The 16,900-nt window shown below is 39.1% G+C and overlaps 1 protein-coding gene across 4 annotated transcripts in view; it reads left to right on the top strand.

Moving 5' to 3' along the window:
- LDAH (lipid droplet associated hydrolase) overlaps positions 1 to 16,900 on the top strand; it is a 107,636-nt gene that overhangs the window by 36,648 nt on the left and 54,088 nt on the right. For all 4 annotated transcript variants that reach the window (XM_059405205.1, XM_059405204.1, XM_059405206.1 and 1 more), the window contains exon 4: positions 7,114 to 7,283. In XM_059405205.1, the coding sequence (XP_059261188.1) occupies positions 7,114 to 7,283 (170 nt within the window). The remainder of the gene's footprint in view (positions 1 to 7,113; positions 7,284 to 16,900) is intronic.

Below are 16,900 nucleotides of genomic sequence, written 5' to 3'. Positions count from 1 at the left end.
AGTTCTGCTTTCATCTGTTTTATGTAGTGAAGGTTATGTTTGCACGCTATGCTCGATTGCTTTGTATAGGCAGGGCAGATAGATTATACATCATCCAAGATTATTGCTCCATGTACAGGTTTTCTGACATGCAAAATACGGTATGAAAAATATGTAATCACTGAGAGAAAAGGACATAAGCTGTAGCCACCCGTCAAATGTTGAAAGTATGTTTTGGTTCATATTAGCACATGTTAAAATTATGAACAGTTGGAAATAATATTCTAGTTGCACCACATTATCACAATCATAAATTGAGTATAATTGGGAGAACAGATGTTCACCAGTGTCAGGAGGGGGTGATTCAAGACAAAGAAAGTGTGAAAAGAAAATGTGAGGAATTAGAAGTATAAACTCTTTCTGGCTTTGATTTACTACAGAGTCAGCTTATTTGACGGCAGATTCATTATCAACTATTTTAAGTCATTTGTTCGAAAAGTGTAACATAAAAGCTAGAAATCACAGTGGTTTGGTTTCAGCTGATAAAACACTACCTGAAAAAGTTATACAATCTTTCAACTAATGATGAATTCGGGTCATGCTTATCCAAAGAAACAATAAACCACTCCCATTCCAGTATTCAAACAGAAGGAAAGAGAGAAAAACAGTCGGGTTTTCTCTCTTGCCAGGACCATGATTGGCAGAGGAACCTGGAGGCAGAATGGAACGGCTGGAAGAGCCCGTGGCAGGGACAGTCCGTCGGTCAGTGTGGGGGCTCACAGTCACTGAAAGCAAACAAGCCTCTAAGTGGGTGGGAAAAAACAAAACAAAACAAAAAAAAAAAAACAAAAAACAAAGGGCAGAGCAGTAAAAGAAGAGCCCAGCAGATCGTTAGAGGCTCAGGGAATACAGAAGTGAGAAGCGCAGCAGGACGGAGAGGGCAGGGCAATTAGTGTCCTGTTACAGCGCCCAGCTCGCTGCCAGCTCGCTGCCCCGTCTTCGTGGGCCTCAGCATCTCCTCACGGCTCTCAGCAGTGCAGTTCAGACTCTGTGCTGATGATCGTGTCCTCCTTGATCTGGCTGTGGCCTTCCTTCCCGACCTCATTTTTCCCCCTCCCTATAAACCACAAACAGCCACGGAACTCATCACTGTCCAAAACTACACCTCACACTTTTATGTCTTTGGCTTTTGTTATTCGCTAAGTCAATAAACATTATGTTCTCCTTGCTGAATTAATCTCTCTGTCTCTCTCTCTCTCTTTCTCCTTTCCCGTATTTTCCCCACTGAAATCCTTAGCAGAGCACTGGGTTTTGTCAAGTGGAAAGCATACTTTAATGACCCTGGTTTTTAACCATCTATTGGGAGAATAATAATAAAACATATTTTATAAACCATGTTTGGGGTTTACTAAGTTTTGTTTGTTTGAGACGTCTGGGTGGCTCAGTTAGTTAAGTGACTACCTTTGAGTCGGGTCATGATCTTGGGGTCCGGGGATTGAGTCCCGCATGGGGCTCCCTGCTCAGCAGGAAGGCTGCTTTTCCTTCTTCCCTCCTGCTTGTCCTGTCTCTCTCTGTCAAATAAATAAATAAAATCTTCAAAAAAACAAAACAAAGTTTTGTTTGCTTGATAGCAGTTTTAAACAGGATGCCTACCTACCATAACCTAACCACAACCTGTGTCGCACGCCATAAAAGCCAAGACACTTGCATCAATGTTGAGATGCAAGGAGCTTGCAGAAATACTAAGGGGGCCAGCGACAGTGGAGGCATAGACTATGAGAGTATGCTTTCACGTTGGCGTAGGAAAGTCAGAGTGCAGTCGTGAAAGGAAGGCCTTGGGATCATTGAATTAAATAAACATAAAGAATTGGGGACAGGCTAATAATGGATTATATGTTAATAAAAAATAAAAAATTAAAAAAAAAAGACTTAGGGACAGTTCTCATCTACCCTTTCACTGATGTTTTGTATAACCCTAGATAAAGTCCTTTGGGGCTTTTGTATTCCACTGAGAGTAATGGGGAAGCCAATGGTGATTTCCCCAATAAAACTGATATAAGGTAGATAGGATTATCATGTCAAAGCATTCTTAAGTAAATTTTTTTCTTTTATTTTGAGAAAAAAAATCTTAAATGTAGAGAAGTACAAACAATTGTGTAGCAGTCCAAGATTCTGTTACTTGATTTTCTCTTCATAGTTAACACTTGGCCATAATTGCCATATTTGCCATAATTGCTTTAATTATTTTCTCTTAATAAACAGAGCAATACAGAAAAAGTCCCATTTTTACATTTACTTTTGTTATTATTTTTTTTTTAGAGATTGGGGGAAAGGGGCAGAAGGAGAGAGAGAATCTTTTTTTTTTTTTTAAAGATTTTATTTATTTATTTGACAGAAATCACAAGTAGATGGAGAGGCAGACAGAGAGAGAGAGAGAGGGGAGCAGGCTCTCCGCTGAGCAGAGACCGATGGGGGACTCGATCCCAGGACTCTGAGATCATGACCTGAGCCGAAGGCAGCGGCTTAACCCACTGAGCCACCCAGGCGCCCGGAGAGAGAGAATCTTAAGCAGGCTCCATGCCCAGCAAGGAGCCCAACAAGGGGCTCAGTCCCACAACCCTGAGGTCATGACCTGAGCTGAAATCAAGTCAGGTGCTTAACTTACTGGTTAACCAAATAGGAACTCTGATAAAATTCCATTTTTTAGGTCCTATCTTCAGTTTTACTGTCATAAATTTAGGGTAAATTTCATTTCTTTTTTTATATTTTTAGTGACATGTATGTGATGAACAGCATATGATATTGTTCTGTGTTTTTAAAGCTTTACCTAAAGAGTAAACCATATATATATCTTCCTTAAAGCATTCTTTAAAATGTGAAGTGCTATTTTTAGCCTTTTGGCCTATGTTTTAATCTCCACATGTAGGTTGTTAATAATAATCAAGTTATTATTAAGATACAGCTTTGTAGTAATTATGGGGGCCAGATGGGAGAGTTCACCAGTTGAGAAATTCTGGTATGAGATTTGGAGTGTTACTGTCCGCAGACTCAGTCCTAGCAGAAGGCTCACGTACACTAATCTCCAATTTCGTTAGTTCTCTGGTCACAGATGACTTGTAAATAAATACTGCTTATGTGATAATATATAGTAAAACTTAAGCATTTATATTCCGTATGTACCTAGACATACATATATGTGTGTGTATTGTTAAATTTAGGCCATCTGATTGCATTCAAGTATGTAAAGTTACACATTTATAGTAATGTGCATTAGTAAAGAATATTTTCTAGATATTTATCTTGGTTCATTTGGAGGCAGTCACAGTAGTTTTCATGAATCCAGAGGGGCATTACCTTTCAGTTGTGATGCAATGAAAGTTTGTTCTTTTCTCAAGATTTTGAGAAAAATCAAAATCTTACTTATTTCAGTGTTTTATAATTGTGTTTTTAACTATTTGTTGGCTCTTATTAGATTGTGAACTCCTTGAAAATAAGGGAAGTATACATTGTATTTATATCTGTATTTTCAAAGTCACCTCCAGCCATTTAGTCATGGTTTTCTGTCAGAGTGGTCAATTTAGTTGATGTGAAATAGAACGAAATAATAGTTATCAGATACCTGTGTCCTGAAACTGTATGCGATGCATAATATTTTGATCCAAAATTGACCAAATATTAATAACTGGATCAATCAATTTGAACTAGATGAAGAGTAGATGTGGAATACTAGTATTACTTAATTCCTCTATGAGATAAGCAGGAACAGATTATATGTACCTTTTGAAATAAACTCCAGAATCAATAAGTAAGCTATAAAGTAAATTCCATAGAACTGGATCTGAAAAATAGATCAGGTTCCTTTTCTTTTCTTTTCTTCTTTTTTTTTTTTTTTTTTTTTTTTTTTTTTTTTTTTGAGAGAGAGAGCGAGAGAGCAGGGGGAGCTACAGAGGAAGAGGGAGAAGTAGGCTCCCCACTGGGCAGGGAGCCCGACTGGGGGCTCTATCCCAGGACCCGACTCAAAGGCAGACACTTGACCAACTGAAACACTCAGGCACCCCAAATAGGGTCAGGTTCTGAAAGGGAATTGTCAATATCATATTTAAGACGATATCTTGATAAATATTATGTTTCAAACATACTTAGTTGATTATAACTTGAAGCCTATTTTTCAATGGAAAGAATGGCTCAAGTGATTTCTAGATTATTCTTCTGATTTGGGTACAACTGAATATTTTTTTACTGTATTTTATGGAAAGTAAGTTAATGATTTCAAGCATTTTTTCAGAGTATATTAAAATAATCATAGACTTGAAATATGTAGTGAGGTATATAGTCCTTTAACCTTTAGTTTTTGCTAGTAAAATAATGTCCGATAGCACATTTAATATTTGCTGTCATTATTCCTAGAAAGTGTCGTCTTCTACTCTAACCTCATTACAACAGCAGATGCTAATAAGTAATTTCTTTATCTTGGAAAGTTACTAAGCAGTTCCCAGAGGTAAAGCCAGATTTACTTCTGAAATATTCATTTGATTAATCTTTTGAATTACAATGTTCATTAAAGTTCATCTGAAATATAATCTTTTAGAACCTTATTTCTGTCAGTGAAGTTTTAAAATGTTTGCTACGTTTAGCTCATTTTCTTTCTTTGCACTATCCAAGTAAATGTTCTTGGTGTATATTTGAGGGAGGACTTAGATGACAGAAATTGAAATGATAGCAGCCATAACTTTCATTTCTCTCATAATTTATGCCAGACACTTGTGCTATGTGATTTTAAAGTATTATGCTTACACTCTTAGGAGGGTGGAATTATTATCTCTGTTATAGATAAGAGGACGCTGAAGCCAGGTTAAAAGATTTGCTCTAGCCACCAAGTTAATAAGGTGCTCAACTGGGATTTAGACCCAGGTTTATCTTGTCTCCAATACCCAGGATGTTACTACACCATGCTGTCCCAGTGAATAATGTTTGACATTTTCAAACATTATTTTGTTCATCCTTTCTGATGGCTGCATAATATTCCACCGCAAAGAAGATATTCCATATCTTCTTTGTCCATTCATCTGCTGAAGGGCATTTCAGCTCTTCCCACAGTTTGGCTATTGTGGACATTGCTCCTATGAATATTGGGGTGCATGTGGCCCTTCTTTTCACTACATCTGTATCTTTGTGGTAAATACCCAGTAGTGCAATTCCTGGGTCATAGGGTATCTCTATTTTTAACTTTTTGAGGAACCTCCACACTGTTTTCTAAAGTGGCTGCACCAACTTGCATTCCCATCAACAGTATAAGAGGGTTCCCCTTTCTCTACAACTTCTCCATCATTTGTTGTTTCTTACCTTGTCAGTTTTTGCTATTCTAATGGGTGTAAGGTGGTATCTCAGTGTGGTTTTGATTTGCATTTCCCTGATGGCTAATGATGTTGAACATTTTTTTCATGTGTCTGTTAGCCATTTGTATGTCTTCTTATATTCAATGAACATTTGCATTTGGAGCTATCAGGAGCCCTGTCAAAGTCAGACTTCCAGATCCTCTCTCTTCCCCCATTCTGTTTTATGCTGAAATTCTTTGTTAAATGAAGAATGGATTCTAGGCTGACCTAGGAAGAAGGGTAAGTACAGAGCACATCTTACCCGAGAGACAGTAATACCATGGAAAAAAAAGAACTAAGCCTCACTGACTCAGTAAAAAGGTCTTCAATAACTGTATGCCAGGCACTGGGGGACAGAGATAAGCAAGACATAAATTGTAAAGTAGGAATGTATTAGGAGTAGTGTGGTAAGATAAACATGGGGTATTGGGGGAGCTGAAAGGAAGGCTACTTTACTACTCACCCGCTGAATCATAAAATGGCTTCTCAGAGGAGATAACAGCCGTTGGGAGTTTGAAGGATGAAGAGGAGTTAGCCAGATTAACAAGGGGAGCTGAGCACCGAACGATATGGAAAGAGCATGCACAGATAAAACTGAAGAGCAGTCCTTCGCAATGGGTTCTGGGTACCTTTCAAATGAGTGACATTGTGGCAAGAATTTTAGTATTCCAGTATTTCAAACTTTAATGACCAATTTACTACCTTGTGATATTTTGAAATATTACAAGTGCGTAGGGAAAATCTATTGGAATTTCCCGTATTTATAGAATACCAGAGCTGGCAGCATCCTCAGAGAGTGTCCAGTGAGTTCATTTTTTTCACTCCATATTATTTACTGTGCTCATCACAGAGGACACAGGAAAAGGTGGACCTTGCCTCCAAGGAGCTCACAGGCTACGAGAGGAAATAAACAGACAATTATACAAGTATGATAAAGTGCTCTAATAAGAGTGGAAAAGACTGGTTAAGCACAAAGGGAGGCTCATTCATTTTTCTTGGAGATTAGCTAGATAAAGTTTTAATTAGCTCTTGAAGATTTCAGAAGACAGTTCATTTATGAAAGGAAGAAAGGATATTTCAGGTTAAGACTGCTGGTTAAAAGGAACAATTTACAACATTTCTCCTTAAGCCCTTCAGTCTAAGTTCTTCAACAAACAAAGATTATCTAAAATAATGAAGCAGTGTCATGGGTTTTCTTAGTTGTCTATTAATAATATAAAATAGCCTAACCAGCGGTTCTCAGTGTGTGTGGTCCTGGGACCAGCAATATCAACATCTCCTGGAAACTTAGAAATTCTCCGGCCCCAACCCAGACCTACTGAATCATGGAGTTTGGTGGTGGGGCCCAGCAGTTACTGCTTTCCTAAATCCTGCAGAGGTTCTGATACATGATCAAGTTTGAGAGCTAGTGGCCTAAGCTAACTATAGTTCATGGACTATTGAAAATTCATGGATTTTGAGGCCAGAGAGACCTGGGTTTGAATCTCACCATTCTTCCTTCATTGATGTGTGACTGTCAGTCTATCACCTAATGTCTATGAGCTTTGGGATTTTCATCCTTTCCAGGACTGTTTTAAAGACTTGCTGATGTAATTTAAATGAAGTGTTTAACACTGTAGCTAAAATATTATAGGCTTTAGATAAATCGGAACAACTACTATTGTTGTTAGTTAGTTGTTGTTAGTTTGTAGATTGTTTTCCCAGTAAGTTTATTACTTTCCCTTACTGAGTGATAATATATTCATATATTTGCTTTTAGATTCAAATGCTCAAAAAATCAACGACATCTACGGACTACAAGGTCAAGTGGAACACAAGCTAGCTTTCTTGAGAACTCATGTGCCAAAGGAAACAAAACTTGTGGTCATTGGCCATTCCATAGGCTGCCATATTAACCTTGAGATTCTGAAGCTTGCTCCTGAACTCCCAGTAAGTATGCTTCATGAGGTGATTGTAGGTGCCAGATTACGCACTTGCACAAAGCCTCCTCAGCTTTCCTTCCCTCTTTTGTCTCTTGTTTAACTAATAAGTAAAACAGACAGGTGGATATTCTATAGCTGCCTTTATCTTTATCCATATTACTGTGGGCCTGTGTGAGTGTATGTTCATGCAGTTTCCATGTGTTTCAAAAAATAATACTGAAGGAGGTAGAAATTTTCCAGATGAGTGCCATTTAATCTAGTATTATCTGGAATTCTGAAGTTGCATATAACTTGTTATTTATAAAGGGGTATTTTAGAGTAGTCACCAGCTAAGACCTCGACAAGAATCTGTCTTTATTGAGCAAATATTTTGCAATATCATCGTCATCAGTAAACAAACAGCTGTCCTTACAGAACACTAAATCTGTATTTAGTCATAAGCCTGGATCCTTCTCCATTCTGTAGGTTCGCAGCCTTTTTGAGACATTCAATTCATTCCTTCACAAATGATTGGGTCCCATTGGGTGTCAGATATTATGTGAGATATTGGAGACAAAAAGACCTATTTAAAGTGCCCAAGACATCTAGTGAGCTAGAAGAGACTTCAAAACAAAATGGAAACTCCTACTCTCATGAACACGTACCATTGAAAGGATCTATTGAATAGATGCAATTCACAACATAAATTATTTCTTGATTCAACAAACACATATTGAACACTGGCCATGTGTCAGGCCCTGAGCTGTGTTTTAAGGATATCCCAGTGAGTAAGGTAGTCTTTGAAGTAAGAGAGTCCAAAGTCTAGTGGAAGACACACGAACCCACAGGGCTGATAACTACGATTGTGTAGGAGTGTGAGGGAATGCTATTTAACTTCGTAATCTGAATGCAAGATAGGAAGTGATTCCTTCCTGGAATCTCTGTGTCCTAGGATTTTGACTTTTCTCATTCCATAAGATGAAAGTCTCGAGAGGAGTTTCAGAGCTCCCTGGAAATTCTCTTCTACTCCTACCAGCTTGGCATACTAGGTCTTACTTGCAATTGCCCTTAGGAAACATATAACTATAGCCTCCCTGGGTGTGGGTTTTAATACCGAATGGAGGTTGTTAATTTTCGTTTATTGGGTATAAAAAATGTATTTCTCATTTCTAAGTGTGATTTCAATAAATTCAAGATTGTTTTCCATTCACTGTATTATTGTTTCTACTCTTTTTCTTTTTCCATAGAAAAGGTGTCTTAATTGGAAAGGAGACTTTATTTTTGTTTTTAGCATTTTGCATGGCTCCTGATCTCTTTTTTCCCTTCTAAATCTCCTCTAATGTGATGAGATTACCTTGTAGTTCCCAGCCCTGCCATTCCACAGTTCTGTCTGCACAATTGCCAAAAACCCTGGCTCTGGAGCCAAGGCACCTAGGTTCATATACTTGCTGTGTATTTTGTCTGTGTGACTTCGGACAAGTTACTGAGTATCTCTGTACTTCCATTTCCTCATCTGTGAAATCGGGATGATAATATATGTTCTCCAAGGGAGAATTAAGAATGGTACCTCGGCCTTAAAAGTTCCCTAATAAGTATTAGCTGTTCTTATGATGGTGGAAACGACAGTGGAATCATTGGCTCAGTCACTAGGTTAAGAACCATATTAGTTATACAGCTGTGTAATTGATTGCCCCAAAATGTAATAGCATAAAACCACACTCATTTATCCTCCCACAGTTTTTGTGGGTCTGGGATCTGGCGACAACACAGCTGGGTCCTCTGCTTCAGGGTCTCTCATAAGACTGCAGTTAAGGTGTCTTCCAGAACTGTATTCTCATCTGAAGATGGGAATTGGGAAGGATGTGCTTCTAAGCTCACTTACATGGTTGTTGGCAGGACTCGGTTCCTTGAGGGTTGTTGGACTGAGGGCCTTAGTCCATTAGTGGCCCTTGGGTGGAGGTCACCCTCAATTCCTTAACATGTGGGTCTTTCTAACTTGGCCTCATTAGAGGAAGTATGGTAGAAAAGCAGAGAAAGTCTGCTGGCAAGATAGAAGTCACAGACTCCCCCCTAATTACAGAAATCATCCCATTACTTGTACAGTATTCCATTTGTTAGAAGTAAGTCCCCAGGTCCAGCCCCCCACCAAAGAGGAGCAGAACACACTGGAGCATGAGCATGTCAGAAGCTGCCTACCCCACCACTACCAGTTAGTATTTCACTTGTGCAGTACACGATCAAGCATACAGATACGTAGAAATTCAAATACCCAGTTTACTTCCCAGTGTAAGAGGTGAGTTGGTCCTGTCCAGTAAAATGTAGCAAACTGATGTGAAATACAATTTGGGGTTATTAGTTATCCCATGTGTTTTGAAAACTTAAAAAAAAAAAAAAAGAACTTTGAAGAAGAGAATACTTGCATGTGGGTAATGAGGAGAGCATTACTATTTCTGATGGTTAATTTTATGTGTCAGCTGGGCCAGGCTGAGGGACTGGTTATCAGTTGTTAGCTGGTAAAACATTTCTCAGTGTGTCTTTGAGGATATTTCCAGAAAAGACTAGCATTTGAATCAGTAAACTGAGAAAAGATTTGCTCTCACCATTGTGAGCAGGCATCCTCCAATCCACTGAGGTTCCAGATAAAACAAAACTCAGGAAATGGGCATTCTCTCTCTCTCTCTCCCTCTCCCCACCCCCCAACTTCTCTCTTCTTGAGCCGAGACATCCATCTTTTCCTGCCCTCTGACATTGGGGCTCTGGGTTTGCTGGCTTTCAATTCTAGGACTTAACACCATCAGCTCCTCCGGTTCTGAGGCCTGTGAACTCGGACTAAATCATACTTACCACAGGCTTTCCTCATTCCCAGTTTGCAGATGGCATATTGTTGGACTTTCTGCCCTCCGTAATCATGTGAGCCACTTCCTTTCATGAATCCCCTTTCATATATATACACACATATATATCCTATTGGTTCCTTTTCCCTGGGGAACCCTGACAAATACACTGCTCATTTCTGAGTCCTTCACAGTCTTATTAACTTAATCACTGATCTGTCCTTTTGATTTTTGCTTGCTTCCCACTGATTCTGCATGTACCGCGTGGTTTCTCTTATGCATATTTGCAAAAAGTTGTTCAGCACATTGGTTTGAACCCATCTCTCCTTTTTGGCATGCGCTCACATATCTATTGGGGAAGAAGTACAGTGCATTTTTTTTTTTTAGAAGTACAGTGCATCTTAAGGAAATGCAGCTTCTTATAACTCCTTTTGCTTTCGAGCTTTCTCATTACTGCTGTCCTGCCAGGTGTTCTCACCCTTACAGGAACCGTGGTGAAAAGGGGAAAGGGAAATGAAACATGAGCGTAACGTAGTCTGTTCGTGGAGGCATAACTCATACCACGATTACAGAGCTTTCAGAGAGACATACGAAACTGTGTTTTCTTTAAAAGGGTGTTTTCTAGAAAATAACGCATGTAATAAATTGTCCATAAAGGTCACCCAGGGAGGAGGGTGAACATCTGTATGGTTTTTTATTATTATTATTATTATTATTCAAAAGCTTTGTCTGGTTCCAATTAACTGCATTGTTGAAGTCCCCCCACCCCTCTTTAAACACCTGGCCCGGTTAATATCAGTGGTGTGATCCCCGCTGAAGTGTTGAAATTTCAGTGTCTCTGGGCTACTCTCAGACGGCACAGTGCCTGCGTGCCTGAAGTTAGCATTGACACGCTCCATTTCAGATGCATTTGACAATCAAGTAAGTTTGTGTAAGCCAGAGTGTTGCAATCCCTAATCATTTTGCCAAAAATAAGTTAGCTGTTATGTTTTATAACATATGAAGTGTGATAATAAGAAACTTGTGTTTCCATCTCTTCTGTTATTTTTACTGGAATATTTGACTCCCATAAGATTTTGAAGACATATGTGTAGTTTAGTAGCTGGTTTATTTGGTTTTATTTTGGTTCAGTTCTTTACAATATTTTTATAACTAATTATAGGAAACTTTGGTCTTAAAATCATTTTAAGAGACTTATTACATACTTTCAACATATTATCTGACCTATATTTTAATATTAAGAAAACTGGCTCTTTCAAAAATCTGTTATTCAAATTTTTTTGTTTCTTTAAGCAAATTTGGTACGTAGAATTGTAGAGATTCTTCCTGTTTTGACAGTAATGTCCAGTAATAAAGAATTTTAAAAGAAGCCCAAGAAAATAGGTTATTGGAAGACCGTTCATAGTATCTATCGTGACTGGTAATAACATAGTTTTAGACTCATAGGATCTTAGAACTGAGATGGGCTTTAGAAGCAATCTCGTCTCGTCTTTCATTTCACGCATGAGAACTGAGAGCAAGGTCCCTTGCAGGATGCAGCCTCAGCTCTGTCTGAATCCAGGGGTGGGGTACACTTATATTAGCTGTGGGTATCAAGAGAGTCTGAGAAGATACTTGATGGCTCTTTCACACTTTGGATGATAGCAGAGCCTGCAGATAGCATGGTATCTCCTGGACTACATACAAGGAGTTTCATGCGGTCCATTATGGTGCAGCTCAAGGAGCAGGAGACCCCATGAATGCTGCTTTAGCAACTGGGGGCTGGAGCTGGAGTAACTGGAACAAAAAAGTGATAGTCTTATCCCCACTATTTAGAATCTTCCTTCAACATTGGTCCTCTGTGTGTTAAAATTGTGCCATCTGATTTTGCCAGTAAATTGTCTGCATAAAATTCAAGGTTGGAAGTTGAAAGACCTTGATTCTTAAGTGGGCTCTGCACCGAGTTGTGAGGAGAATCTCAAGTAATTTTACTTTTATTCTCCTCTAAGTATTTATATAGCATTTTATGAAAACACTTCATTCCCTTCCAGGGATAGCAGGTCCTTCAAAAACTTAATTTTTTATATCGTTTGGCGTTTCTTGGGGAAAATGCACAATAACATAGAGCTTCCTTTGTCTGTCTGGTTGGCAAAACGATCTTCTGTCTAAATGAAATTTCCAGATTACTTAAACTCACTTTTTTAAGCACCAGCCTCTTTTATCCAGTTGGATAAAATGTGTCTAAAATATATTATTTACTTATCTTTCTTCTTCAACAATGCATATTGATGTAGAGGAATTAGTGATTCAAGGACATCATTTTGTTAATGTTACTATACTATAGTAAAATACAATCAAGGATATTTTGCCTATGTCCTGAAATTTCTTAGGTGATAGTGCCTTTAAAAAAAAAAAAAAAAAAAAAAACACTTCTCTTGTCTGTTTATTTTATAGTTTCAATGTCTTCTCCCTCATTTTTGGTTCCCAATTCTCTTCCCTCCTTACAATTTGTTAATATAATTTGCTGCTAGTAGAGAAGACAGATAATCATGTTAGCATTTTGTCTCAAGTGAGAATGAACAGGTCTTAAATGCATAAACAAGAGTAAAATTGATGAAATTAAGTACATAGATTTTGTTATTGCTTGGAGCTTTTTTGTTTGTTTGTTTCTTTTGGGTCCCCAGTGGTGTTTTAGATACAAAATCTGAGAGACTGAAAACACAAACCACAGTTACAGCTGAGAAGCTTGAAAATTTTTACTGAAGGATTTAAAATAGCATGTTAGGTCATGTGTATGTTGACTTTGGAGTACATCTTATCTACAGTAGGGAAATAAATAAAATCAAATATTCTGTGAACAATGAGATTATTTAGACCATGGTGCACTTAAACTATTCTAATGAATCTTCATGTCTGCAGTCAAAGTTAGATATGTTTGTGATAAACATTCGTGTAACATCACTGCATCGTCTTCAACAGACAAGACAAACTGGAGAGAGGGGAAAGAATAGGAGCCCATTCATATGTCAAAGTAACTGTTGCCAGAGCCCTGTCCCCTAGATTAACTGGTAAGAAACAGAAGACAAAATGAGGAAGTCCCTACCATAAGGCTCTGAAGTTTTGAAGAAAGATGGCTCCTAACTGGGTAGATCAGAAAAAAAAAACTTCATGAAGAGCTCGTATTTAAGTGGAAGAAGACTGAGTCAATACTTAGAAATGTTTATAAATAGGAAGTTTGATGCGTTGTCGGTGATAGGGGGTTGTTATATATTCTAAGCGGTGGGAACAGTATGGAAAAAAATGGTTTTTATCACCGGCCACATGAAAAGAGCAGTGAGTGGTCTGATTCGGATACATGCAGGGGGCAGTGGGATGTAAGAACCTAAGCTGACAAAAGTGGGGATAAAAAAATTGTCCCCAGGGGCGCCTGGGTGGCTCAGTGGGTTGAGCCTCTGCCTTCGGCTCAGGTCATGATCTCAGGGTCCTGGGATCAAGCCCCACATCGGGCTCCCCGCTCGGTGGAGAGCCTGCTTTCCCCCCTCTCTCTGCCTGCCTCTCTGCCTACTTGTGATCTCTCTCTCTGTCAAATAAATAAATATTAAAAAAAAAAAATTGTCCGCAGTGTGGATGTGGGGTCTATATCCTGAGCAGTAAGGAGCCAGTGAGGGACCTGTAATGATAATAGTCCTGAATCAGATATATTAACCTCTCACCAAAAAGGAGAGTGAATTGGAGAGAGTGTGTAGAATAAGAAGCTAACAGCCACATGATAAGCAAGTTATTATTAGTTCAGATGAGAAATAAGATAGTATTTGAGATTTGCCAAGGGAACCTATTAAGAGAGAAACAGGTCATAGATGTATATTAGGAGAATGACTATTTGATAGAAAGGAGGATGAAGAAGAGAAAGAAGCAAAAGGTATAGTAATTTTCCAAAGTAATGACTACATTTGTTTTTTATTGAATTCTGAAGTCAGCTCAGTGGGTTGCAACCAGTGGCTCAGTCAAGGTAGGGTAGGCTGTGCTACACGAACACGGTGTCGGTAGCTTTTAACAACAAAGATTTATTTACTGCTCATGATACAAGTCTTTCGAGGGTTGGCTCTACCATGTAGCTCTCACTGTGCACTGTGCACGCCTACTCCAGATTCCGGTTTAAAGGAGTAGCTTCTGTCTGGCATACTCCAGTCTCATGGCAGAAGATAGAAAGGAAATAATGAATGACCCACTGCATTTTAAAACCTCTGCCTGGAGGTGACATTTGTCCCACTCACACAGCTTTTACACAGAGCAAGTTATATGACCAAGTCTGCCATCCAAGAGGCTGCAAAGTGTCATCCTCCTCAGAGCAGAGAAGTGTATGTTTGCGAACAATCAAATAGCATTTTAAAATATATATATGGGGCGCCTGGGTGGCTCAGTGGTTGGGCCACTGCCTTCGGCTCAGGTCATGATCTCAGGGACCTGGGATCGAGCCCCACATCGGGCTCTCTGCTCAGCAGGGAGCCTGCTTCCTCCTCTCTCTCTGCCTGCCTCTCTGCCTGCTTGTGATCTCTCTCTGTCAAATAAATAAATAAAATCTTAAAAATTTTTTAAAAATATATATATAATAAAATAGAATAGAAAATATTAGAGTGGATTATATTATGAAACTTCTGTTTCACTTTTTATGGGGTGTGTTGATTATCCTAGATTACAGTGTAGAGTATATATCTTACTATGAATCAAGGTAAAAAAAGGAATGAAAGCCATTACCCTAGACTAGAGTGTACCACATGCTAAAAGGAGAGAAGGAGAACATCAAGAAAGATGTAGATTTGTGGTGAATTAAAGATGGCCATGGATTCTTTGCCAGTCTTCTCTCCAGGGATGAAGTCTCTTTCCCTTCTCTTTTGAATATGGGCTGAGCATGTGACTTTCACCAATGGGATACAGTGGAAGTGATGTTAATTCCAGGCCTAAGGGGACTGGGAGCTTCTGGTTTTTTCCTCTTGGAAGCCAGTTGCCATATACAAAGTGCAACTACCTGAGACCACCACACTGTGAAAAAGCCCAAGCTGGCCACGGAAGGGGATCATGAGGCACCAGATATGGGTGAGACCTTCTTGGACCTTTCAGCCTATCCCATCTGCTACTGAATGCAGCCCAGGGAGGGACCCCAGCCAATGACACATGGTGCAGAAATCCAGCTGAGTCCTGTTTGAATACCTGACCCCACAGAATAGGAAAGAGTAATCACTGTGGTTTTAAACCATAAGCTGGCGGCATGGTACGTTATTAGCAGCAGATAACTGAAACAGGATAACAGAGTTGAGTTCAAGGAGAGTGTAAAGCTTCTGGTATTGGTAATCAGAAGGGCATTAATGACCCAGAAGAGAACACTTTTAGTGAAGTAGTGGGAGAAGGGGGCCTCAGGCAGTTAGGTGATAAATGAATTGTGTTCCAGGAATTGGCCATTGAAGAGGAGGAGACAAGATTATAACTTAAGGAAGAAGCTGGTCAAGAGAACATGTTTTCCTATAAGTGGGAGAGAATTCGACATATGTCGAGGGGAATAGCCCATTCAGAGAAAGCTGCTGCAAAGGTGTCAGGAACATTGGTTGGAGGAACATCATCATCTACTTATCTTTTAAATCTGCACCCAGGAAAACTAGGAAAATGAAATTTTTCTTAATCTTTGACTGCATCCTTGCAAAAATGTTTCTGTGATTTAATTTGGTCTTCATTTGATACATGTTCCCTGTACTTGGTTCTTCACTTGAGTCTGGAAACCTGAAACAGTTTTTAAAATTAATGTATTGTCATTACGAACAATTATAGCAACAGTCATTTGAAATTTACAGAACTTGTTTACATGTAACAAGGTCACGTGACAAGCTGACTCTTCCATTTTGCAGATACTGAGACTGAAGTAACTGGGAGTTGCGTGTCTAACCCACATGTCAGTTGGCCATGAAGGGACACAACTAGGACTCTGCCTCCTGTTGTCTGACTTTCAGATTATTTGTTTTCCAGGTGAAGTAGCTAGGAAGGTGATGATTGTAGATGGCATAGAGTAAGTTACTGTAACAAACCACCAAAACCTATTTGACCCAAACATAAGATTTCTACTACTGTTTCTTTACTACTTGAGTTCTTCAAATAACACAAGGAAGGCTTTAGTGGGAAGCAGGTTGATGCTCTTGGGGGAATTTCAGAGAAAATTAGGAGAAATGAGAACATGTATGTGTTTTCTAGAGCAAGGAAGATAGAGGGACTTGGTGTTGAGGCATGGGCCAAGGGCAGAAAGTGAACTCAGAAGACAATCAGAATCCTTGAATTGAGCTGGGGGCAGCAGGGGAGTGGGAGTATGAAAAGAAGTGGATGATTCTGGAGATGCAGTGTCAAGGAGTGCCACACTTATGTCCTCGGGAGCCACCAGTGACCCCTGCTACATGAAAACCACAAGCGTCAGGCAGTCAGTCAACAGCTACCCTTCTTGGTGGAAGGCTCCCAGCAGAAAATAGTAAGTCCCCTCCTCTGAGGAAGGCTTGTACTGAATATGGTGAAATGTGACTTTGCCAGTCACTTGTGCATTTATTTAAATGCATATATTTATCTGTTTGTGTGTGTGCACACACATTATCTTTCTAATTACCCAGGAGACTACCTTGCTGAAAGCCGAACACATGGAAAGTTTCAGCTTTGCGACTTCAGCCATGTTTTAGTCATCTGCATATTTTTTTAAAATCCTAAAATTGCTTTCAAAGTGGAAAAATTGTGTGGGCTTTTTTCATCTTTTCATAACTCAAAAACTATTTAATATATTTTTCTCAAACTTAGCAAAAAAAAA

This window comes from Mustela nigripes, chromosome 7 (assembly GCF_022355385.1).
Source record: "Mustela nigripes isolate SB6536 chromosome 7, MUSNIG.SB6536, whole genome shotgun sequence".
In the NCBI taxonomy this organism is placed as follows: Eukaryota; Metazoa; Chordata; class Mammalia; order Carnivora; family Mustelidae; genus Mustela; species Mustela nigripes.
Note: the sequence above shows the minus strand (reverse complement) of the source record. Positions and strands in the feature narration are given on the sequence as shown.